The 18,941-nt window shown below is 40.6% G+C and overlaps 1 protein-coding gene and 1 long non-coding RNA gene across 7 annotated transcripts in view; one reads left to right on the forward strand and one right to left on the reverse strand.

The window, feature by feature from the left end:
* mib1 (MIB E3 ubiquitin protein ligase 1) overlaps positions 1-18,941 on the forward strand; it is a 67,034-nt gene that overhangs the window by 12,714 nt on the left and 35,379 nt on the right. For all 6 annotated transcript variants that reach the window (XM_047368005.1, XM_047368003.1, XM_047368004.1 and 3 more), the window contains 3 exons: positions 1,665-1,772; positions 1,900-2,097; positions 2,225-2,376. In XM_047368005.1, coding sequence (XP_047223961.1) covers positions 1,665-1,772; positions 1,900-2,097; positions 2,225-2,376 — 458 coding nt within the window. The remainder of the gene's footprint in view (positions 1-1,664; positions 1,773-1,899; positions 2,098-2,224; positions 2,377-18,941) is intronic.
* Positions 8,707-13,701, reverse strand: LOC124869844. Its single transcript, XR_007038668.1, has 2 exons — positions 13,035-13,701; positions 8,707-8,987 (listed from the first exon to the last, which is right to left on the reverse strand). It is a non-coding gene; the product is annotated as an uncharacterized LOC124869844 (long non-coding RNA).

An 18,941-nucleotide genomic window follows, 5' to 3' on the forward strand; every position in this document is an offset into this window, starting at 1 on the left:
AGCACAGACCTTGGTACATTCTCTGTTCTAAGTGGGGGGCTATAAATCCCATATGGTTGTGGATTATGTTCTGATGCAGCCCGCAGCACAGGAAAACAAAATATTTACCACAAAACAGTAACTTGTGGCTCCCAGAGGTACAAAGAAATCCTTACGTCAAGTCTGCAACGCCGTTCTCCGTCGGACCAGAAGAGTGAAAGAGCGTGCGTGTGTCATTGGTGAATGCTGGCCGGACGCCCTCTTGCCTTTCAGTGGAATTATTTACTTAAAGCTGAGCACACTGAGTCTGGCCAAGTGAGCCGGCTGCCAGGACAAGAGATGTCTCGCGACTCCCAGAGGAGTTCACATTAATATTTATGCTCTCAGTTCTTGCAGTGCTGCAGTTGGTGATGAAAGCTGCACGCCCAGCCTTGCATACTCATGCAAACACACCCTCACAAAACCCTTATCTCCTAACAGCTAATTTTCTGCATCAATCAAGCAATCAGTCAATTTTATTTATAGAACATGTTTCATGCAGGTAAAGGTAACACAGAATGCTTTATAGAGGTTGAAAACAAATTAGCAAACAAAGAAAAGGAGCTGCAGAAATAGCTAAACTATGTAAATAAAATAATTAGAGATGCACTGATCTGGCTTTTTCTGGCTGATATTATATATATATATATATTTTTTTTTCCTAGTCTGACCTCCCAGTTTTATTTGTTTTAAGAAGTAAAACACATGAAAGAGAAAAACAATACTGTAGCTTCTGTGATAGAGATTGAATCTGACCAGAAGTGATTGATTTACAAGATTATCTCCTTTTATGCATCGAAGAACGTGTACCTGATATTTCAATTGCATCAAAATCTATGCAGTTGGTTGCTGTAATTATAGAGGTTAAACATGGGGCATTTTTAGTTTTGATGCATTTTAATGAATAGGAAGATAGAATTGAGATTTTGTTTTTGTATTTCACTTTCTGATCACCAATCAGAGGCGAATAAAGGAAAATTGTCGGATTCAGTGGGTTCCGATCTCTGGCCAACTGATATGTATGTCCCATTATGGTTATTTTGTATTTATTTATAAAAATATCATATTTTCCTAGTGGAGATTTTCACCATTATTATTTTATTTATATTATATCCATTTATTTATTTGATCAAGGGAACATTTGCTAATTCTGTTCTCTGGCTGCTTGATTGGTGCATCTGTGAAAACAAAATTCACTACACAACTGGGTGTCATTTAACATGTAGAACTCAGGAAATGCTATTGCAATGAAAAATCATTGAAATTCTTATAATAAAAAAGCACCAATAAAAAAAACGTTATCCAGTAAGCTAATAAATATAACACTTAAAATTGCATTTATTTATAAAGAAATCAAAATTAGTTGTAAAAACTTAAAAAAATAAACAGGCTGTCAAATTTAAAAAATGCAACAAAGCAAAACTAAAATAAAACGTTCTTAAAATTTGCTAAAATGGATAAACTAAATAAAATTGCCATCAGATCTTCATGAAGCCTGTTCAGTAGCGAGGAAATGATGTCCTGCTGTGAGTTTAGTTCTAATTCTTGGTTCCAACAGAAGAGGTTTTTTAGAACACCTGAGGGGTCTGGAGGGTTTGCAGAGATTAAAACTGAATATTGAAACGTGCTCCTGTTTTCCATTGCAGGTGAATGGACAGTGTGCGGGACACACTGCTATGCAGGCAGCCAGTCAGAATGGGCACGTGGATGTCCTAAAACTGCTGCTTAAACACAGCGTAGACCTAGAGGCTGAGGTCGGTGGAATTTGTGTTCATTCTTTTCCAAAAATAGCCTTTTTAATTGATATTTTAAAGCTAAGAAATAGATAAATAAATCCTTGAATGAGCTTGATGCTTATTTATTTATTTTTGCTGTGCTCAGGATAAAGATGGAGATCGGGCGGTGCACCACGCAGCGTTTGGCGATGAAGGCTCTGTCATTGAGGTGCTTCACAGGGGTGGGGCTGACTTGAACGCCAGGAACAAGCGAAGGCAGACTCCGCTACACATAGCAGTCAACAAGGGCCATCTACAGGTGGTTAAAACCTTGCTGGATTTTGGCTGCCACCCTAGCCTTCAGGTAACTGTAACCTTGCACACTTTCACAGAGTGAGAAATATAAGATAAGTGAGGTTTGGTATAATTGGAGACATGGTTTTCAATGTATTAGTTAAAGGGCACTGAGTAACATTAGGTTTCCCGTTTAGGATTCGGAAGGTGACACACCTCTGCACGATGCAATTAGCAAGAAAAGAGATGACATGTTGTCGGTGCTGCTGGAGGCCGGCGCAGACGTCACCATCACTAACAATAATGGATTCAACGCTTTGCATCACGCTGCCCTGCGAGGGAACCCCAGGTATGTGGCGGTTTTCTGCGGCTGCTTAGTGCGAGTAATGAGGACGTTCTGAGAGGGGCTATGTGGAGGCTACATTCTCAGGATATCACTTAATGCTTGATGCTTTTGGTAAACGCTGGCTTGGTTATTGAATCTTAAACACCTATCACTGGGCATTCCTCGATGCTATTTAAGGTGCAAACAGCAAAATCATATCTCTGTAATTCAGAAAACATTGAGCTTCGTGCAAAGCTGAGGGTCAGGCTTAAACCCACACTGCTGGGTTTTTTCCCTGCAGGGAAGGAAGCAGCTCTGAAAGAAGCTGATTAAGTAACAAATGAGTGATTCTGCGAAAGATGTGGACTCAGATGTAAGCAGCTTTTGAATATCTGGCAATGGACCTATTGAGGCTGTGTTGTATTCGCTGTTAAGATCTATTTGCTTCCTTCCGAAGATGTACCATCTTTTTGAATGAACCATTTTAAATGAACCGTCTTGATGCAGAATTTTCCTTCACAGATTCCTCTTAAGCCCTAAAGTAAGACCATTAAAAGTTAAATAAGGGTAATTGTGCTGCCTCACTGGAGACGTTTTGTTTATTACCTCAGTTTAATTTCAAGTTATCCTTTAAGGCTGCAACTATTACTCCAACAGATGGCCTGGTCTGTTATGTTGACTGCTGGTGGTTTAGCTGATAGGTTTTAATGTTAATTTATAGTTTGCTTTTACTGTTATGCTTGTCCCTCACCATGTGTTGCAAGCTGGCCTGAGGAGACTGGTCTCTGCACCAGTGATTCGTCTTGTCCTTGGCCACTGCTATTTCTGGCCAGCAGGTTGTTATTTTCTTTTTTTTTGTCCTACTCTTATCACTGTAAGAATGTAAAGGTGGCTAAGAGAGGAGACTATCTGAATGAGACTGATCATTCAGGGTCTTTTAAAATGATGGATGTAGAGGTTATGAATTAAAGGGAGTTGTTCCTTAGAAGGGAAACCGTTCCCAACATCCACAGTTTGAACTGATTGATGGTGTAGGGTCAACGTTTTTAGCGTATTTTGGCTATTTATCGCTTCCGATTTACCATAAATCAACATACATAATCCACAATTTATGATTTGTGTGGTAGTATTATTTCTAAAAAATTTTTACAGCCGCTGTTTTATGTTAGGCAGCCATATTGAAGGTTGAGGTTGGTAAGAAACGTCAGACTTTTCCTGCTGAAATTTGGGAGCCTTTTGTTCATTTTTCCAGCTTGGAAATTAAACTTTTGAGGATAAAAAGGAAAGCATCATTTGTGTGGCCATAATATGTTAGTAGCCAATGTCTTATATACACAGTAGTTTCAAACTGGACCAGCAAAGTGAATGCCTCAAAAAGCATCTCAGCGCAGTTTGACATGCAGGCCGTGGAAATCACTCAGGATGTATTTACACCATCCACTTTTGGTCCGCTTTAAACAGACCAGTGTTCGTTTCCCCCCTCGGTCCGGACCTTTTGTGCAGGTGTGAATACCCTCAAGCGAACCTTGGTTCATACCAAACGTTTTGTGGTGGTCTCGGTCCACTTCCAAATGGACTCTGAGCCGGTTCATATTTAAACCATAAGCGAACCGCACCAAATGTAGAAAACATACGTCTCTTTGGACTTAACAAGCCACCGTAGCCAGTAGCAAAGATGTATGTTGTTCTCAAATCATACGTGATCAGCTGTATGTTGCTTAGCAACGCTGCGACCGGCATGTTGTGGGACAGGGCAAGCAGAGCACGTCCTCTCCATTGGCTTGCAGCACGCATTCTCTGACAGGGTTCCAAAATTATAAATTGAACATCGTAAAATCTGTTTTGAATGAGCTGCTCTTGACTCACAATGATATTGCAGCTGTAATAACGGCACAAACATGCAGAACAGAGGTGCTGCTTGCAGGGCTTCCACTGTTTTCCTCCATTTCTCGGTCTGTGCTGTGTCCCGCCCCTATCATTTCTGTCCAATCAGAGCAATGATCAGCACACTCGTGGCTTTGATTACAAGTAATAGTTCACTTGCAAAAAGTACAATGTGAAAGCAAACCGCACCGTATGAAAAAAAAAAAAGAAAAAGTCTGCTTTTGGTTTCCTAAATTGGTTGCAGCTACAGCTTCACAGTATATAAGTGTCTGCAATATCTAATTTGCAATGACTGCTAGGATGCAATTAAAATTCTGTATGCCAATACTATAATTGGTCCTTTTAATAGACTTCCCTCTATATCCATATTTGATGTATATTTTTACAGGCAGAGAGGCACAAGCTCACAGTGGTGAGAACATTGTGATGAAGTAAAAGCAAGAAAAGAGTCAAATCCATCAGATAGTCTAAGTTGATGTGAGTGCATAAATATAGATCTGTGTTTGCATTTAAACAGATCACAGATAAAAATGTATTGTTCAGGGAGAAATGCTTCAAGCTTGGTTCTGTTGAAATGTTCACTCCCTCAGAAGAAGAAAAAAATGACAAGGCTTCTGGGTTTACTTGTATTGGAAATCTTTTCAATTTCACTTTTTTTAATTAAATGTACTTATGAAAAAGCTGAGTAAAACTGCATTAATTTGAAATCTAGATATTTAAAAGCAGTGGGTGCATAATTTGTATTAGCAAAGCAGCTTTCAGAACATACAGTAGAAAGCTGGTTTTCAGTAGGAGTCATTGATTTACAGGCAAAAAGTGCTGAAGTACAGCATTTTCTATATCAGAGCTTCGGTTGTGTTGTGTGTGAATTACCTGCCTCAGTCCACACTCTGTCCCCTCGCTTTCAGAGAAACAAAGATATATGTCCCCATCTCCAGTATTCCCATTTACTTTTATTTCACGCTCGAGCTGCTGCAATATTGGAGAGAGAGTCCACAAGTCCTAAAGCCCCCCAAATCTCTCCCTAGGTCCAAGTGAACGCTCCTCATCCAAGTGTGCTTAGTGGGGAGACAGTCGATTCGATTGATTGCTTTGAGGAATTTCTGCCATAGAATCATATTTCTAAAAAAGGTCTGATGTCAGCCCATAAGAAATGGTTTGACTGGAGTGCTAATCAGAGGGTTCAATATAGAGATTATCCTGTGGAGCCCAATGGGACAGAGACAGTATAACTGAAACTTTAGGAACTGGATCTGCTCCTAACTTTTGTTCAGTTCAGGCACTTTTCTGGCAAACATGAACTAAACAAGTCCAAAAAATTATTAATCAGTCCAACTTTATTTATATTGTACCTTTCATACCATTCTGTGAACCACACCATTAGTCACGAACCTGCCCCCAAGCAGTTAAAAAGATGAGGTTAAAATGCAGCAAAACATGTTAAAGCTGTCGGTTTTTATACAGACGAGGTCATGATTGTTGCAGAGAAAACATCAATTTTCTACCCTGTATGTACAGTGAAAAAGTTAGAAACAATATATTTAATAAATACGATGGGATTGTAAAACAAAAGTACAAACAAATGCATTAGCAAATATGGTAAAGGTAATAAAAGCTAATAAAATAACCCAAATGAGAAGGAACATATATAAAATTAAGTCAGTTTTCAGAAAACATTGAGACATGAACACTACTATGTTTGATTTTACCGTATAGTTACAAAGAAAAATTTAAAAAGACAATATACATGAATGGTAAATATTCTTAAAATCAATAAGACATTGGTGAAAAAAGAAATTAACACAAATAAATACAAATTATGAATATATAAATATAAAGGCTAGTATAAAAATATAGAATAAATGCAAAATGAATCGGTTGGTGAATTGGTTATGGAAAGCAAATCATTTCTCATTTCTATACTGCTTCTTCCATAGTGGGTCACTGGGAAGCTGGTACCCACCTCCTGCAGTCTATGGGCAGACTAGTCCATCGCAGGGCAACACACAAACAACCACGCACGCACTCATTCACACAACTAAGGGCAATTTGGAGAGACCAATTAACCTAACAGGCATGTCTTTGGAGTATCCGGAGAGAACCCACGCCCGCAGGAGGAGAACATGCAAACTCCATGCAGAAAGACCCCCGGCCGGGAGTCGAACCCAGGCCTGCTGCAGGGGAACAGTGCTACCAACTGTGCCACCGTGCAGCCCCTATGGAAAGCAGACCAATTACCCAAATTAAACGAAGCATTAAAAATATAAAATGGGTTATTTTACACTGAGTCGGTCAGTTTTAATATAGACATGAGCACCTACAAAGAAATCTAGAAAAAAAGATAGTCATATATATTTCGGTCATAGAAAAACATTAGTAAAAACAATTAAATGGATAATTAATCTAATAAATAAATGTGAGGTAAGAAACCAAATACAGATTATCGTACAAGAAAAATTGAAAAATAAAAACTCCTGGAGAGCGCAGCAAATAGAAAAAGGTTCATGAATAAAAAAAATAATAATACGTTAAAAGATGTATTTGTGCTTTAGATAATAACCTGCAACTCCTGTAATGCGTAGAAAGATGTGAATCCCTAATGTTTTTTTGTTTTTTTTAATTGGAAAAATAATAAACATGTAAGTTATGAACATGAAATTCTGCCTTTTAGATGTAAGCAGACATTCTGTCCGTGTCCCTGTAGTCTGCGTGTGTAATCTGCCGGGTTGTTTTAGGAGCGTGGGTTGGTCGTACCTTAGTGGAAGGAAGATTGAGGAAGATACATGGGAAGAACTCTGTGGGCGACGAATGAATCTTTCAACTTGGAGTCCCAAACACTGAGAGAAATCAACTCTACCTGCTGGGGAGTCCTACCAGACCTTAGCTTGTTCATTACTCAAACACACACAGACTTGTGTAGTTTTAAACTGTTAAGGATTTCCTTTCTGATCTATGTTGTTGCATTGCGTGCGGTGTTTTCACCATAGCTGAAGCTCGTCTCTCTGTCCCGTCTCTGTGTCTTTTCTCCGGGCTGCCAGAAGCCAGTAGCTTCCACTGTACTGTAAACAAAAGATTAACAGCCCCCGATTCATAAATGGGCCCTAAACAAGTCCTTCCACTGCTGTTTTAAAATGTCTTACATACCACATCCTTGTATTACTTGCTCCCCTCCATTTCCTATGCAGTTCTCAGCTTTCTGTTAAAACGGCTTGATATAGAAAAACCCCAAAGGGTAATTGGCCCACATGAGGAGATGGAGGGATCCGCATACCTTCACACTATGCCGTGTAAATCAGAGAAGCATTGGGAATGTAATATCAGAACTAACAGCCTGCAACATCATTGTAATGTTGGAAAATGGATCGTAGTTGGACAGAAAATGCAGTTGTGGGTCTAAGAAGGCGATGAACATTTAGGAAAGGTCAGGTGTAATGCATTTCTGAAGGTTTCCTTACATGTTTTTATTACTGGCATTTATTGAGAAATACGCTTTCTGAACACGGTGATTCAGAAAGGTTGCACATGTTGCATGCCAAAAATGGTCAATAACCATTAATTGCCAACAATGTTTAATATTTGTATTAATCACCTATATAGCTGATTTGATTAAATAATTAAACAAAGTTTTTATACATGAAAAATATCAATGTTTTAGACAGTTATATGTTAAAAACCTACTACATTTAACTCTTCAATAGCTCACCAGAAAGATAAATCTGGCTTTTTGGAAATATTTAACAACAAAATCTAAGGCATGAGCGTGGTGCATGTCTGTTGAGCAGCTGACTGCAGGCTTGTTGCCTGCTAATTACCTATTTAATGTCAGCCTTTTATACCCCCAGTGTCACTCGAACTGGAAAAGAGATATTTCAGCGATATGCATGTTATGCTTTAGTTTATGTATGAAAATCAATATAATCAGTAAGAGATTTATTTTCAGTCAGTATCATCATTTGTGAAACAAATTTAAATTAGCAGAAATTATCTACAAATATAATATATGCAGAAGCACAGGTTTATTACACCTAAACCTTTTTTTTTTACATTTTTATAAAATAGAGAAAACAAACATCAGCAGATTTAATACTAAATAAATGCATTCAATTGGGAGAAATTCTGTCTCGCAGACAATGATGATCAAACCTTAGAGGAGCCAAAGACCTTTAGTGTCTGTGTTCGGACTGTGTTTAAACCCATTAGATTGCATTTCCACAGATGCTGAGCAGCATTACAACTCCTTAGCTTTTTTTGAAATATCTGTAAACTATGCAGAGTGTACCTGACTGCTAACATCTAATGAACGTTATTCTAGCTAGTGTCTTAGTTAGCTGGTCAGTCAACACGTGTTCACATTGACACATCAGTGTTGTATTTCTGACATGCCTTTGCCCTGTTATGTTGTTTCAAACAGCTGTTTGTTGTCTGGTGTGGCAGAGAGTCAAGGCTTAGGAAAAGAGGACAATACAACAGTTTAGCATGTGAAGCTGTTTTTGTTTTTTTATTGATCAAAACTGACACAGATTTAATAGTTAGAGTCACTTAGCATACCGGATGATGATAGGACAGGCTTACATCAGTCATAATCCAGGACCTGCTTGTTGTTCTCACAGCCTCTTGAAGGTGTCAAACCCAATCGTGGATCCTGGAGTCATCAAAGCATAGCTACAGCTGGTTGAAGGGGACCAAATCCATTCAAGAGGTGATTTGGTTCCATTTTACCAGCTTTAGCAAAGCATTGTTTCACGTTATACCTGTAGGTATGAAAGGTTTTTTTCTTTGCTTTAAAGGTGTTGGCCCCCAAACATTGGTTAACATTTGCAGAACATTTAATAGATTTCATAACCCAGCTCAGCAGCTGAAATGACCACCAGTGCATGTTCCTTATTTCACTTTCCTTGTTCGCCATCATCAACCTATGTGACACCCAGTTATATTAAGCACCTGCACCCCATTTACCATCACCCCAATAATACACAGGTACAAGTGATCAAGCTTCGCTGCCTCCCATGTAGCCTATTCATCTTCCTCGGCATCTTACTAAGTTTTACCCCTTTCACAGAGCAAGAAAATGTTCTTTGAGAAAAGGATCAGAATAATCTGTGGTGGTGCACTTGAGTCAAATGTCCCGGAGTCATGAAGCAATTACAGGCTCTGACAGATGGGCCCCGCTGCAAGCACGCTGCTGCTCCGGTCACCGAGACGGCCAGCAGACAAATGCAGAGGCATAACTACATGCACAAGATCTTTGACTCGTGTTCCTGCTGCAGCACTCAAGGGTGTCAAGTCACAACATTAATTTAAGCTGCTCTTTTAACTCCTTGAGGCTGATTTGCTGTGTAGAGCTTTCAGTTTAAACAGTTACTTTCAAAATTATTTGACTTGTTTTTGTAGGGTTTTGCTGTAGTACAGGACTTATAATATATAGTTGCATATAAAGATCTTGAGAAAACTTTTGCATTCATGTGAAATCCTACATTAGTGTAATACATAGTGAATTACAAGATCAGAAGACGCTCTGTTTAGAAAAACATCAGTTCTTACATTTTATCCTGCTGCTTTGCTTGTTTATTTTTGCACAGTTAGACGGAGCCTGTAGAGTTAGAAACCTGCCGCATAACTAGAGATGCACGGGTTAAACGGCCTGAGATCAGAATCCCTGGATTGGCGCTGATTAGTGATTGGCAGGTCAAGTTCTGAAAAATCTATGTTTTTTACTTATTTATAAAATCCATCAAAAAAAGTACTCCCATAATTTTTTTTCTCTAGACGCATCGACCACCAGCATATGCTTCGATGCACCTTCTGTGAGGTTTATGTTGTAACGCATTACTTTACTTTCTGTCTTATAGAGATCTGAATATGACAGCCTGTGTTTGTTTCTTCCATTCAGTGTCGTCCGTTGACTTAAATCGGAGTCAGCAGGACAGACTTTAAAGAAAACTGGAAATCGTTACCGGGCAGGAAAAGGCTTATCGCTGCACCTCTAAACATTGTCCTCAGTTTTCCTTACCTAGTCCTCCACAAAAGTCACCGTGCTTCACATTTTTTGATTTGTGCCCTGTTGACTGACCTTTATGAGAGATTTCTAATCAGAACATATTTATTTCTGATATCCCAGTTGTTTTTGTCACCCTATTCTGCAGGGGTCGGGGGCTGTGAACACAGTCAGCTGCTATAATTATTGACTTTTTCTGCCAAGGCACAAATGAAATCCTCCAAGTGGCCGGTGACAGCTGAGCGATATACAGCCCTGCTAGTAGACAGCATGGAGGTCAACATAAGGCCAGCTTGATATGGCACACCAGGCAGGTCTATTTGTAACATGCACATGCACATTCATGCTTACTCACTTACACACGTTCGCTCCAGAGTCAGGTGGCTGGACCGCTCAACTCATTTAAGGGCCATAACAGGGCAAAAGCCAGGGGCGCGATAAGCACCAAGCATTTGATAATGTCAGCATCTGCTGTGTTTGTCACTTAGACAGCAGGTCAAGGCTATTGAGAGGGCTTGGTGAAACGTGCAGGACATGGCACAGAAACTCACATGCCTCTGATGTCTACACAGAAAAGGGTGCTGAATGAACAGAGCTACGAAACAGATGGATATAAAAGCGTTATAAACTAAAAAGAGTGCGTGTGCAGACTAGGTTTCCTCAGTGAACTTAACTTATTTACTTCCAGTTGACGGGTTTTATTAACTATTAGTTGTTTGACTTCCTACTTCCAACCTTAACATCCAAAGAGACATTTTTGCCCTTGGTCCTGCTAACTAAACCTGCATGACCCTTTAAAAATACGTAAAAATAAAAAACATTTTAATGATTAAATTAAAACAATAATTGTATTTTTAGGTTTTAGAAGTAAGGAGAACACTAAACCTTTACAAAGTAAAATGGATGCATTATTTTTTATCTTATAGTTCTGTAAAATGAAGAGGGGGGGGAGGGAAGCACATAGTTTATAACATCATGACAAATAAGTGTTCATTGCACCATTAGTTTCATTCTCTTGAAGATATTCTACGCACAAATTGTATCAAAAACACAGAAAAGAGCGAAAACTCTATTTAGCACTGCACAGTTCATTAGGTTTGGCCAATGCTATTTAAGGCCACTGTGAAGGGGCTAAAAAGCTGCTGATTTGGGATAATACAGTCTTTATTATTAAAATATTTTGCTTTTACTTAATATATCTAGTCTGTTCACAAAATGAAGAAAATATGAACAAGATTCAGTTTATGCTAACTGTGTCTTATCTAATTTAAACTTGTAGAATTGCTGTTGGGAATGCAAGTTATTTCTTTACCGTCTTTTGCTCAACTAAAACGTCTGTGAATTAACCTGACCCGTAACATAGTTTTCCTTTCAGACTGAAATCCAGTTTCAAATCATTTATGAAAATAGTGTAGTCTAGTTTTGTCAAATTTATTAAAATAGATATTTGTTTGCAGTCATAACTTATTTTTAACCTTGAAATAAAACGTGGTTATGATCGTTTGTTTATGACGGCACCTAAAAGTTTTTAAAGGGAAGTAAACTTGTGCTAAAGTTGCGTCCTTGTTTATGATCCAAGCACAGGGCAGAGAAGTGGGGGGCCAGAGTGGGTGAAAGCGCTAGATATGAATAGCTCACCACGGAAACAACTGAATGCTAAGCTATTGGCTCTCCCCTAACCTCAATTCTCTCTCTGGACCTCTTTCCATATCTGTTGCCTTTTTTTTTTTTTGTTTGTTTGAAGCAGTCAACAATTAGAATCAGCTGACAGGCCAGAGCTGACCCTGATCCTGCATTGTCACTTTTTGATGGTCTAATCTGGCTGCCATGCGGCCCGGCAAAGCATTTGGCAAGCATAGCAAACATGAACAATAAGAGCAGGACTCAGAGAAAGCGAGGCGAGGGGGTGGGATGTGTGTGTGTGGGGGGGTGGGGGGGGGGGGGGGGGGGGGGGGGGGGGTTCGGTGTAGGGGCAAAAGTAACAGTGCAGTTGTAGTGAAGATTGTTAACATAGAACCCATACAATGCAGCAACCGCACAATTTTCTTCTGCCTCATCAGCATCATACTCTCCTTCAGTTGCATATTTATTTTTGTTATTTAAAGGGTGGAGCAGTGTTGGAGGTTTGATCCAAGTCACCTTGCTTCAGCCATGCAGCAGCACTGGAAAAGATTATGGTGTTAATACTTAGGAGCAGCTCCCTGCGTACCACTCACTGCTGAGTGAAGTTGGTGCTAAGTTGCAGTTGGCTGGCTGTCAGAAGCCGTAATGCAGCAAAATCACCCAAGAATGACAGTAGGACCCAGTTTATACAGCAAGGTCACAAGGAATCTCCAAGTAGTCGTAGGTGGCAAATGCTACTACTTGACACTCTCACATGGAGCCCCAGACGGGGTTCCAACCTTTTTATGCTAACTTGTGTAATTACCCCCGATGAATTGTTGCTATATCTTGGATGAGAGCTTTTTATTGGCCAAGTCAGCTAGTTTGGGAAAGCATTAAGTTCCCTACAGCGATTACTGCTGCAGTGAGGCTGCCCAGAGACAGTATAGCTAATGTGTGAGTATTAGCTATCATTCTCTTTTCCTCCTGCTCTCCCTTAGTTTCAGTCTGTTTCTCTTTATAGGCATACAAACAAAAAAAAAGCAGCAAAATATCTTCACAATACATGTTTTCAGAACGAGGACTTGCACCCCACCAAGAATACATACTTCTTTACATTCCATAGCTTTCATATGTTCATATGGGTACATAAAGAAGTATGTACTCCAGGGAGGTAATCTTAGTTTTAAAATGTTCTCACCTTTTTTGCCAAGGTCAGGAAGTTAGGAGCAGAACGGGGGGTTTTTTCCCCTCACTGTTCCCCTCTCCCAAGTATGGTAGTGTGCACTGTAAGGTGACTTTGAGTGTAAATTCAGTTCAACACTCAAGGCTTTCCTTTGGTTGCCATGTAAGGCTGAGCAGTCAGTCCCCCCGCCCCTGAACGCAGCAGAAACTTTGCAGTCCATACCGTAGTCGACGGTCCCAGCAAACCCCCTCGTTTGTCCTCAAGGCAACCGGGACTAGTCTTTAGGGTTGAGAGGGGAGTAGTTTGATGTTTTCTCTGGAAAAATGTTAGAGAAAAAAACTGCAAAAAAACAAACAAAAATGAGCTTTCTTCATGAATTATCAGGAGTAGGGGTTTCCAGCATTTAAGGTTTCCTGGCAGCAGCAACCATGTGCCTATATATGAAGGGTCCCACAGACAGACTGACCATTTCCGCTTCCCCCCGCCCACTTGCATTTGAGTTCGACTTCTTCGCTGTGATTTTGTCGCCCTGTTTTTACACCATTTCCAGCATGCCTCCCCGTGTCCTAACGCTGTCTTGCCAGCATGCACAGCTCTAACTCTGGTCTCTTATCTCACTTGCGTCAGCGGCATCCCCTGCCTATAGCTTTCTGGAGTGCGTGCTGATGTTTGAAAACGACAGTGATCCAAGTTGAACAGGAAGCTATTGTAAGCAGGATTTGGGCTTTAGGCGTGCGGACAGGCTATAGGTCACATGAAGCCGCTAATGCCCACTCAGCACTTGTGGATTGGTCCTCGGTATACCCCCTCCCTCTCCAGTTGCCCACCCCTCACCCTTTCTCTCTCCCCTCTTTTCATAAATCATCATTGTATGGTTATGGTTTCTCATTTGATTTGACCAGTCTGCCATTCCTCTGGTTTCAGACTTTATGTTGCAGGGCAGCCCGAGCAAATCAATGACTGTTTGCATGGTGGCGAGAACTGCTCAGCAGGCCCTCTAATGAGTCTTTACCCCCAAACCAGCACATTCCACAAGTTGATGTTGGCTCCGACCACGCTAAGCTGACTACCAGGCTGATCAGTAAGGCACTGGGTCATGGGAAGCCAGTTCAGCTTATAAACGTTCGTAGACTAGGTAGTAGAGAGTTGAATAAAAATAAAATCTAGTAAGAAACAGTGGTGCAATGCTTTTGCAGAGGAAGGGTTTTGGAATAGTAATGAGAGAAAGTGCTAGCGGAGGTGACGGCTGTTCTCAGCACAAAGATAGAGTTAGGAAGGTGGATAAGCCCGGTCCTGAAGGTGTGACGTTCTGTTTAGGAAATGTCACAGCTGCCCGAGAGGGTGAGCACATACGAGGAGAGAGGCAGTGAAATTCCTTCGCGCGTACGCTGGGATAGACCCGTGAATTAACCTGGTGCTTGCTGTGTCTGCTGCAGTACCGTGTGCCCTGCATGCCCTGCCTAGCCCATAGTAGTTTGATACAGAGGGGAAACTGGGTTATAGCCCTGAGTGCTGTAGGTTCATCCTGTGACACACATCTACTCAGCCAGCCGTTGCTGCCCAAATCTCCCCCCACACACACACTCACTCACATCTGTATTAATACACTGCTCACAGCTGTGTGCCGTCAATCCTCTTTTCTTCCCAGGACTCATGACCTGCCTGCTGTTAATTACCCCCGATACTTTCTTTTTCCTCTCCGGTCGCCACATTCCATCCTTCTGCCCTTGTCGGCACACCTTGGTCCTAAAAGTGCGGCACATCTGCAAACTTACCTCCGTTGATCAACCCCACACCCAATGTTTTTAGTAAGACCGAAAAAGGGAAAAAAAAGTATCAAAAACATAAACAAGAGATATAAACAACACTTAAAAAGTCCACATAATCATAGAATCCTTGAGGCAAAAAATCTTGAAAGGTGTTTGATGCAAAAGGTGCATTGTGTCTCCGCACCCGTGCAAGTCTGAGTTAGCAAGTTCGTCATTAGATAGCAGCAGAGCTGCAACCATGAAGCCTAATGAGCCAAAGAGCTCGGCTGCTGCAGCATGTCCGGCCAGTGCCAGGAACACGAGAGCGTCAGCGAGCAAGACAACAGAAGGAGGGGAGGGGGGGGCAAGATGAGAGAGATAGAGTGGAGAGTGCAAAAAACTGGGATAAAATCCGTGTGGACCACAGCAACTCCCATTTCCACGTTCCCACATTCATCTTTCTTTGTCCATACTTTTTCCTTTTTCAATGCCTTCATTTATTGTCTTCTTTAAAAATAAGAAGAACAAGAGCAGGAGGCGTTAAAAGCCCAAAAGGTTCTTTCTCAGGTCAAGTTGCGTCCCAGTGATGCTGCTGCTGCTACTGCAGAACGGTACATTCCACTCCCTCTTTCGGCTATGCGGCTCAGAGGCAAACCATGCGCTTAACACGTCCGAAGAAGAAGGGAGGCAAGAGATGGGATGTGAGATGTCAAGGCCAATCAGGGGTAAACTCCGTCCAAAAGCCAAAGAAGAGTATATATTACCTGTCAAATTAGTTTTTTTTTTTTTTTTATCCGTGCTGCTCCTCTTCTCCTCCCCTCCTCTTCCTGTAGTGAAAAGAGCCATAATGACCTAGAGAGCGCTCCAGCTGCTGCAGCCATCGTGTGTGCCGGGTGCACGCCTGACTCGCTGATTCAGCTTCTATGTTTGGGGGGAGGCGGTGGCGGTGTAGGGGATGACGGGCGGGTTGAGTCCTATAGTCAGAGAGGGGAGATGGGGAAAAAAGAGGAAAAGGCTCACACACACATATATACATATATACATTCCTTCACAAACACAAGTCATAGCTTTAGAGAAGGAAGCTGTAGAGCTGCAGTTGGGTGAAGAAGGGCTGGGAAGAAGCTGCAGCGTTTTCCTTCCCATCATAAGGAAAGAAAACTGGGAGGATGCCCTGATGAGTCGAGGAGGCAGAAACTATAAAAGACACACTCCCACTCTGCCTTTTTCCCTCTCCGTCATCACTCAGCGAGCACCGGAGTTTAATTTTGCTCCTGAACGCTGCTTTCGTACTGCAGATTTAGATTTATTGAATTTGTTTGATAAAACAAAATTTTAGATATTAACGTCTTTCCCCTTTGTTTGCATTATAATCGGTACAGGCTTTTGCGATCATATAAGTCTTTATACAGTCTAACTAGACTGTATATAATATTGATTTTTGTCATTTTCCTGATGATATGTTGACAAAATTTCAAAAAATTCCCACCGTGTGGTAATCATATGTTTTCCTTTTCTTGTCTGGTGAATAGCATATCTAATGTTGCCTATTAATGAAATTTGGCAAACAGCACACAAAAGTACCCGAGTAGATTTTTTATACGTCAAAATTAAATAAACACAACATTCTAGCAATAACAATATATAATAATAATTCTCTACATTTCTATTTTAACCATTGACACCAGCTAATGCTCTAAGGCTCTCTGGATCAATATGTTCTAGTGTTTCAAAAAGTGGGCAGCATAGAAAATCAGCACTTCTTCTTTCAGGAATAGCGTAATAGCCTCATTATTGTCTGTTGTTAGTTAACACTTTGATTAGTTAGTTTGAAGAAGCTGAAACTATTTTGATATGCTGCCATCCTTCACAACCAGCAGCGCTTTCCAACAGTTGGCAGCTTATACTGGTTTATCAGACATCCTCCCCGTTGAAGCAGAAAGCTGATGCATTATCAGTGTGTTTACTGCTTTCGTTGTTGGTGCTGTTGAGGAAAATGCTGGATAATCCCAGCTGCTGCATTGTTAAAATTTCAAATTTGATATGATTATAAGCAGCATGTATAGCCCCCCCCCCCCCCTTAATTATAGCCAATATTTATTTTACATATTATAAAAACACATCACACTCTTAAAAGGCATTTAGCGTTTTTATATAATATATAAAATAAATTTAACAATTTGTTTTACTTGATACAGCAGGTTTTCGAGGAAAGTATGAACTTTACTGAATACTAGTATCAAGAGTGACAGATTTAAAGGTTTTAATAGTTAACTCTATCATCATTTTCAGAGATGAGTAATACAGGATCATGTAAAAATGCTTTTGTGATTTTTATTTGTATGTTTCCAGATCTTATTTCTGCAGCACATGCACAGTGCGTCGTACAGGTTCTTTGAACTCTTTACCTTTCCCCCCTCAGAGTGTGGATGACTCTACTGAATGGTTACCACTTTCTAGAGAGGCAAGCCTGTCAAACCCGCCTCAGCCCCATTTTGCCGCGCTGCTCCTGTGTCTTGTCTTTCTACCTCCCTTGACCATTTTTAGTCAAGCAGTGCAAAAAATAGTTCCCACTCTGCTCTTCTCCTTGCCCCACCCACTCTATATCTTCCCCCCACCCTCCCAGCCATTGGCCACAGGCTCCGGGAAGCATCCCATGCAGCTAGCTCCTGGCCCATCGATTCCTCCCGCCTGGAGGGAGAGAGCAGCACTAGACCAGATAGGACCCTGCTACCATTTGCTGCGCTATTTTTAGTAGCTCCAAATAAAGTGGTCTTCTCGTGCTTCCACTTGAATATACTTGAACCCCCCCTCTTGTCTCTTGCTTTACATTGTTACCACCAGCTGGCTCCTCCGGTACCACCTTCTTGCTCTCTCTATCCTTTTGACCCAACCCCCGTCTCTATCACTCTTCTTTTTAAAGTCAAGCTGAAATACGCTGCTTATAGTAGGTCTTCTGTCAACTCACTGCTAAACTTAGAGGAAATGCACACTGGTGAAATGGGGGTGGGGATAGTGCAGAGAAGCTTGCGTGGTATGGAAACAAAATGAAAGATTTTCTGATGTATTCATTTATTTACCCTGCTTTTGAGAACATAAGGCTACAGGCGGCAGCCTCACCTCAGGTGCTGGAAAGTTTGCATTGCTTTCTCCTTTTTTTGAGTTCTCATTAATTTTCAAGTGTCTTTTTCAAGCTTTCCCGAGGCGCGCCCACTGAAGAATCTATTTAATTAGTTGGTCTCATCATGCTGCACATTCATTCTGTACAGGAGCAATGTCCTCTTTGCCCTCCCTTGTTCTTCAGGCTCTGCTCTGCTCCTTTTATACCTACAGCTTTTGGTCGGTTCCTCCACAAACTGGTACATTGGTCTTCTTTATGACATCGCTTGCTGTTTAAAGCAAATAGCATCATGCAATTTAAAGAAATGGGTATTAAAATGCTCTTTGATGCAATCATATGGGTATCGGACACTGATTGATTGGACTTTCTACCAGCCTAAAATTAGACCCAGAGTTTTACAGTTTCTAAATTGATACGTTTCAAGCAATCCCTTAGTCATTCTGCACAGTCACAGCTGAAACTCAGGCTTTTTTTCTTTGATGGAAATCAGGGAAGATCGATATGGACTTTAAATCTTATCACAATAAGATTAAAAGTGACGTTAAAAATCATTTCAGTCTTTCTGGCTATAAGCCTGTCACTGCATACAGTCAGAGCCTCCCAAACATAAGAAGGGTTTAGTACTTTAGTACATCAGTTACACTAAGTAGTGCAGTTGTTGTGCTAAACAGCAGACAGTATTTGCATTCAGTCTTATTATCAAATATGTTTATTGATCATATCATGGAAGCAACAGTGGGAAAAATTATATAAACAGTAATGACAACAATCCTAACTATTCTCAGTTCTTGGGATTCCCAAACTCAATTTGGAGTTTGTTATTATTGTAATATTTGTTTCTCCTGATAACGATAAATTATACAGAATTGCCCATGCCTAATGGATAAAATGCATCATATATTTAAATTTGTACTTAACTGATGTTGGGTTTCTGATCTTAAAAAAGTCTGAGACCTTTTTAAAGCCCTTGTAATTAGAATTAAGACGTTCATGTAGCACATTATATAACTTTGACTTGCTAACTTAATAACATAATGACAAATGCATAACTTAAAT

The sequence above is a fragment of the Girardinichthys multiradiatus genome, chromosome 6 (assembly GCF_021462225.1).
Source record: "Girardinichthys multiradiatus isolate DD_20200921_A chromosome 6, DD_fGirMul_XY1, whole genome shotgun sequence".
Classification (NCBI taxonomy): domain Eukaryota; kingdom Metazoa; phylum Chordata; class Actinopteri; order Cyprinodontiformes; family Goodeidae; genus Girardinichthys; species Girardinichthys multiradiatus.